The following is a 6,000-nucleotide window of genomic DNA, read 5'->3' on the forward strand; positions in this document are numbered from 1 at the left end:
TCCCTCGTGTAACTTTGCGCGAACCTCAAAAGGAAACAAAAAATATTTTCTTCTCGTGTATGTTCACAATAATACAGGAGTTATATTAACCTATGACGTTTTACTTTCGGAATTGTCCGTTGTGATTTACGATATGTTTGATAGAAATAAAATGGCGATCATATTAATCTAATAACTAGGTCTGGCATGGCCAGGAGGTTAAGGCATCTAATAACTAGGTCTGGCATTGCCAGGAGGTTAAGGCATCTAATAAATAGGTCTGGCATGGCCAGGAGGTTAAGGCATCTAATAACTAGGTCTGGCATAGCCAGGAGGTTAAGGCACTCGACTCGTCATGTGAAGGTCGCGGATTCGAATCCCCTTCACACCAAACATGCTAGCCCTTTCATCTGTGGGGGCATTATAATGTACTATCAATCCCACTATTCGTTGGCAAAAGAGTAGCCCAAGGGTTGGCGGTGGGTGGTGATGAATAGCTGCCTTCCCTCTAGTCTTACGCTGCTAAATTAGAAATGGCTAGCATGGATAGCCCTCATGTAGCTTTGCGCGAAATTTAAAACAAACCAATCTAATAATTATTCAGTTACTTGTCAATGAAATGGGTGTGTGTGTTTTCTTATAGCAAAGCCACATCAGACTATCTGCTGAGCCCACCGAGGGGAATCGAATCCCTGATTTTAGCGTTGTAAATCCGTAGACATACCACTGCACTAACGGGGAGCAAAATAATATTACTCGCAGTTGGTACAATGAAATGGACATAAGCCAATAATTTTATTATTATTGTTTGCCATTACTGTTCAACTACAGTAAATGGTTTGATTGATTAATTTTACAATAGTTTATCTACAACTTTTAACTTTAGAATATCTAAACAATGACCGAAGAAGGTCGAAACGTTGTTCGCTCCTCTACAAAAAAATTAAAAAAAAAACCTCAACCTAAACCAGCCGTTTTTACATATATATTTTAGAATATCTAGTTTCATCCATACTATAAGAAAAGGTTAAGTGTGCGAAACGTGGCAGAGTCACAAATCCAGTTGTAGAATCACTAATGAATTCGCCCGTAGGTGGCGTCTTATAGATAAATAGACTTTATGTGATTAATATTTAAATGCATTTTTCAACGAGTTTTTATAAACTATTTAAAAAATTGTACCAACTTTAAATGCTACTATTTCTCTACCGCAAAACAGGGGCAGTGTAACATTTTCACAAGAAATAAGACTGTTTAATAGTTATTTATTTCTTTGTTTCTGTTTTTTGTGTGTTTTTTTAGTATAGCAAAGCAACAAAGGGCTAACTGCTCAGCCCACCGAGGGGAAACTTTGTTTCTGAATTTCACGTAAAGCTACACGAGGGCTATCTGCGCTAGCCGTCCCTAATTTAGCAGTGTAAGACTAGAGGAAAGGCAGTTAGTCATCACCACCCAAACCAATTCTTGTGCTACTCTTTTACCAACGAATAGTGGGATTGACTGTCACATTATGACACCCCCACGGCTAGAAAGGGGAGCATGTTTGGTGCGATGGGGATTCGAATCCGTATCCTTCAGATTACGAGTCTAGCACCCAAGCCACCTGGCCATGACGTGCCTGATTCTTTACTTAAGTCAAAGTCTAAAGTAAACATTAAATCACTATGTTAGTTATAGATTTCAACTAATAGAGTGGATACCTACACATACCTGAATAATATCCGAATACTATAATAGTTACTACTTAAGGCTTACATTTGTATCATGTCTCCTTTAATCTTACGTTTATTGCTGGAACTTACAGTAACAGTACTTATAATTATCCTCAGATTAATGATAGTACTACTTGAATAACTCCCAACTTAACTGAAACCTGATATACAAAACAAAGCAATGTTTTTTTAAATGAATCAATGTCTTTAAAACTCATTACACCAAACAATAAGAGCAAATAAGAATGCAGTTGATGCCCTCTAGTAGCACCAACAAATATACAATTTTAAAGACTTGAATAATCGAACTTTATGGATTAAAAATCTTATTGTAAAGTATTTTTAATAACTCCATAAAATTTTTAACCCTATCATATTTGGTGAAGATAAATATGTACATATAATATAATACACATGAAATATTTTCAGGGTAAAGGGATAATGCGAACATACTGGTTGGAAGGTGAAGATATGGATGATGACGAAACTACACTTCACCTGAAACCGGTATCCCAGTAAAGTTATTTATTCGGGTAGCAACAGATGCATGTTAACACGACTTAGAATAAGCCTGGAGCTTAACTACTAGATTTGTGAAGATTAGAAAACTAAAAACTAGAAGTGACAATTTAGTTTCTTAATAGTTTATGATTTTGGGTCATCTTTGATTTATTTTAATAGTGAAATAACTTCTAATAGTTTTTACATGACGTTGCTCGGAATAAAACTCGTCAAAAGAAAAATTTAAATTCATGAAATTACGTTGGCGTGTATTTATATTTACTGAGCAGTTTTATTGAAAATTTAGCAATGAGTTCGTTTCACTACATTGGTTAATTAAAGGGTAATGCTTTTAGTATTATAGCTTAGACTTTAAGACTTAATGTCACATAGTTTTCTGCCACACGATAGATAAACATCTAAAAATATTTAGAGTAAAATATATATTAATGTAGTTATAGTCAATTGTTATTACTATAAGGTGTTATTTTAAGACATTTTGATGTCAAATTAATGCTTTGGTTAACGCTTGAATAGTTGTTGGATCACAAACTCAATGAATTATATAAAAATTACTTATTTAGAATCATTTTATGATATGTCTTTATATGCGTTTTGTGTCAGACAAAAATATTGTTCAGTTTTGTTGCTTATAAAATATCAGTAGTACTATATACATAAATGTTTTAGTAAATGCAACCACAGAAGAAATAAAAACATTTATTCACACAGTTTCTTCTTATTTCATTTGCATATCGATTTAATCACCAAATATTTACATTTTAAAGAAATACCAATGGTAAATATATATTAAAATATGAACAATTTTACAAACTTAATCGCAAAATTAATAATAATTACTAATTTACACTGGTTACTACCATAGGAAATGCATGTACCTAAAAGATCCGTCGTCTGCTTTTATCAGATACGCGAGTGTGAAGAGGATTGAGGCGAATCAATGTTGTACGAGTTGATTGGCTGAGACAAATTTTGGGAGCCGTAGTTCTCATTACGCTTTTAGCGCTACCTCTGATACTAAATTAAAACTATAAATATTAAACATTCTCACAATTAATTTTATTTCGTTATTTGTGGTCAAATTTGTCTTCATTTAGGAATCAAAATATTATGAAAAATCCCCCATGCATCGGACATAGGAGATAATTCATCCATCATTATTTAAAGAAAACTATATAAATACAGAACTATATAAATTAGTCGTAATGAAATGTAGGAAAGATGGAAGATGTGGGAACTCTAGATTAAAAACCGCACTAAAAGCTCTCAACGCATTCATTATATCTTATATTGACCTACAACAATAGACTTTTCAAAAACTCAAATAAAATAAGTCAGTTTTCAAAGTTGGTCAAAACGTGTAAAACAGGTTTTTTTTTTTCAAGAATCAGCTATTAACGAAACGTTTTGATATATCATTTCTTTGTCAGTTTTTGTTACTGCTTACTTGGGATAAATATGTTAATTGTTTCTTTTTGATATGTTGAAATGGGAACATTAAATCGAATGTATATCACTTTTACAATTATGTGTTGTACAAGGATGTGTTGTACAATAGTGTATGTACATTGATGTGTTGCACAATGGTGTGCGGTACAATGATGTGTTGTACAATGGTGTGTTGTACATTGATGTGTCGTACAATGGTGTGTTATACATTGATGTGTTGTACAATGATGTGTTGTACAATGATGTGTTGTACAATGATGTGTTGTACAATGGTGTGTTGTACGACACTACAGTTGAAAGAACGTGGAGTATCTATATCGATCAGCAGGGCGTGGTTTTATAGCTTCCGAGAAGTTAAAAGTATCGGAGACTTTGATGATGGTTTATACTCGGAGAACTTCAGTATCAGTGGTGAAGGCATATACTCGGAGAACTTCAGTATCAGTGGTGAAGGTTTATACTCGGAGAACTTCCACAAAGGAAGCATAACAGACTTACTTTATCACCCATATAAGCTCTGTCTCTCTAAAAGACTCAAAGTTTCTCACAGATCGTTTGTTTGTTTTTAACTTCGTGCGAGCTCACATATCATGTGGTTATTTGGGGGACTGTCTAAAATTCAATAACAGCAACATATAACATATATTCATTATTAAATGAAATAAAGCATTAATGTAATAAAGGGATAATCAAAATAAACGTACACAATGCATAACTAATTAATTAAAAAAAAACACATCTTTCTCTAGACATGACTCTCGTCCAAGTAGCAACACTTTTAACAACAAAAATATCTGAGGTTCTATACCAACAGCACGTAAATAATACTAAAACTAGAAGCTGACGAATGGCATGTTGTCTTAAGAGTATGATGGGCAATAACCAACGGCCCTCACCCAAAAGATACTAAAAGTATATAAAACATACATAATGCCGGTTATAAAATAGTCTGTACATCTTGGATAAAACTATAAAAAACAGACCTAAATAAGTTGTATAATAAAGTACAAGACTACATACTAACTTCAGCTTACAGAGATACACGTTCAACAAATACAGCATTTCCTTACAGCAAATATTAATATTTACAGTTACTCTGTGAAAGGACCCGGCATGGCCAAGTGATTAGGACACTTGACTCGTAATATTTACAGTTACTCTGTGAAAGGACCCGGCATGGCTAAGTGATTAAAACACTTGACTCGTATAATATTTACAGTTACTATGTGAAAGGACCCGGCATGGCCAAGTGATTAGGACACTTGACTCGTAATATTTACAGTTACTCTGTGAAAGGACCCGGCATGGCCAAGTGATTAGGACACTTGACTCGTAATATTTAAACACTTACTGTTTTAGTTTATGTTATATGAAGAACTTAACTGAATATAAATTTACTGTTTGTCGTTTTTACTGTTTTTTATTTTTAATGGAATTGAAATTTTTAATCTATAAAAGCACTTTACGTGCACGTGGGCTAAAGTACCACGTCACAGGCTTTCTAGTATTCAGATATAACAGTTCCTAATGTTGAACTAGTGATAAAAAGTAAGCCAACTCTCGCCTAACTCTGAGAGCTAATACCAGGATTTATTGTACTTAATGCCGTGTCCACACCTGGAGGGAAGTGATCCTGGTGTTGTGGTTCCTTAACCCCTTAATGTGTTGTTGCTAGTGGACGAATAGCTAGGATGTTAGGTTTACAGTAAACCATTGGTTAGGCCTCATTTGAAATCGTGTGTTCAGTCTTTGGGTCCTTACCTTAGAAAGGACATTGGATTGTTAGAAATGGTTCAGGATGACATCTGAAATAAGAAAGTTGTCATACGACAATAGAATAAGATCGTTATATTTTTTCTCTTCAAAAAGGAGCCCCCCAGTGGCTCAGCGGTATGTCTGCGGACTTACAATGCTAAAAACCGGGTTTTGATACCCGTGGTTGGCAGAGCACAGATAGCCCATTGTGTAGCTTTGTGCTTAATTCAAAACAAATGTTCAAAAAGGAATAATTAAAGGTTCCTGACTGAGGTGTTTGAGATTCTTAAGGGAATTGAAAATGGTGACGATTCATCTGTTTTCATAATTAATGGTGAAGACAGTAAAACTAAAGAACACAAATGTTAAGTTGTCAGAGTAGAAGTCATTTCAGCTAAAGTGTCTAATAGGTTAGTTGTTCACTCAAACGACTTATTTTTAAATGGATTAGATATATTAATTTAAGGGAGGGCTTGATAAACGTTTAAATGATAAGGACTAGTCTATAATGGTTAAACATTTATTTAGTTTAGTGGATAGAACAACCTAAATGCCACCAGGATGTCCCTTGTTGTATGTTATA

The 6,000-nt window shown here is 34.1% G+C and overlaps 1 protein-coding gene across 1 annotated transcript in view; it reads left to right on the forward strand.

Moving 5' to 3' along the window:
- The window catches only part of LOC143249946 (atrial natriuretic peptide receptor 1-like), a 67,051-nt gene extending 64,258 nt beyond the window's left edge, over positions 1 to 2,793 (forward strand). The window contains exon 12 of the mRNA XM_076500571.1: positions 2,121 to 2,793. Within this exon, the coding sequence (XP_076356686.1) occupies positions 2,121 to 2,210 (90 nt within the window). The 3' untranslated portion in view covers positions 2,211 to 2,793. The remainder of the gene's footprint in view (positions 1 to 2,120) is intronic.
- Positions 2,794 to 6,000: the final 3,207 nt, after the last annotated feature.

The sequence above is a fragment of the Tachypleus tridentatus genome, chromosome 4 (assembly GCF_004210375.1).
Source record: "Tachypleus tridentatus isolate NWPU-2018 chromosome 4, ASM421037v1, whole genome shotgun sequence".
NCBI lineage: Eukaryota > Metazoa > Arthropoda > Merostomata > Xiphosura > Limulidae > Tachypleus > Tachypleus tridentatus.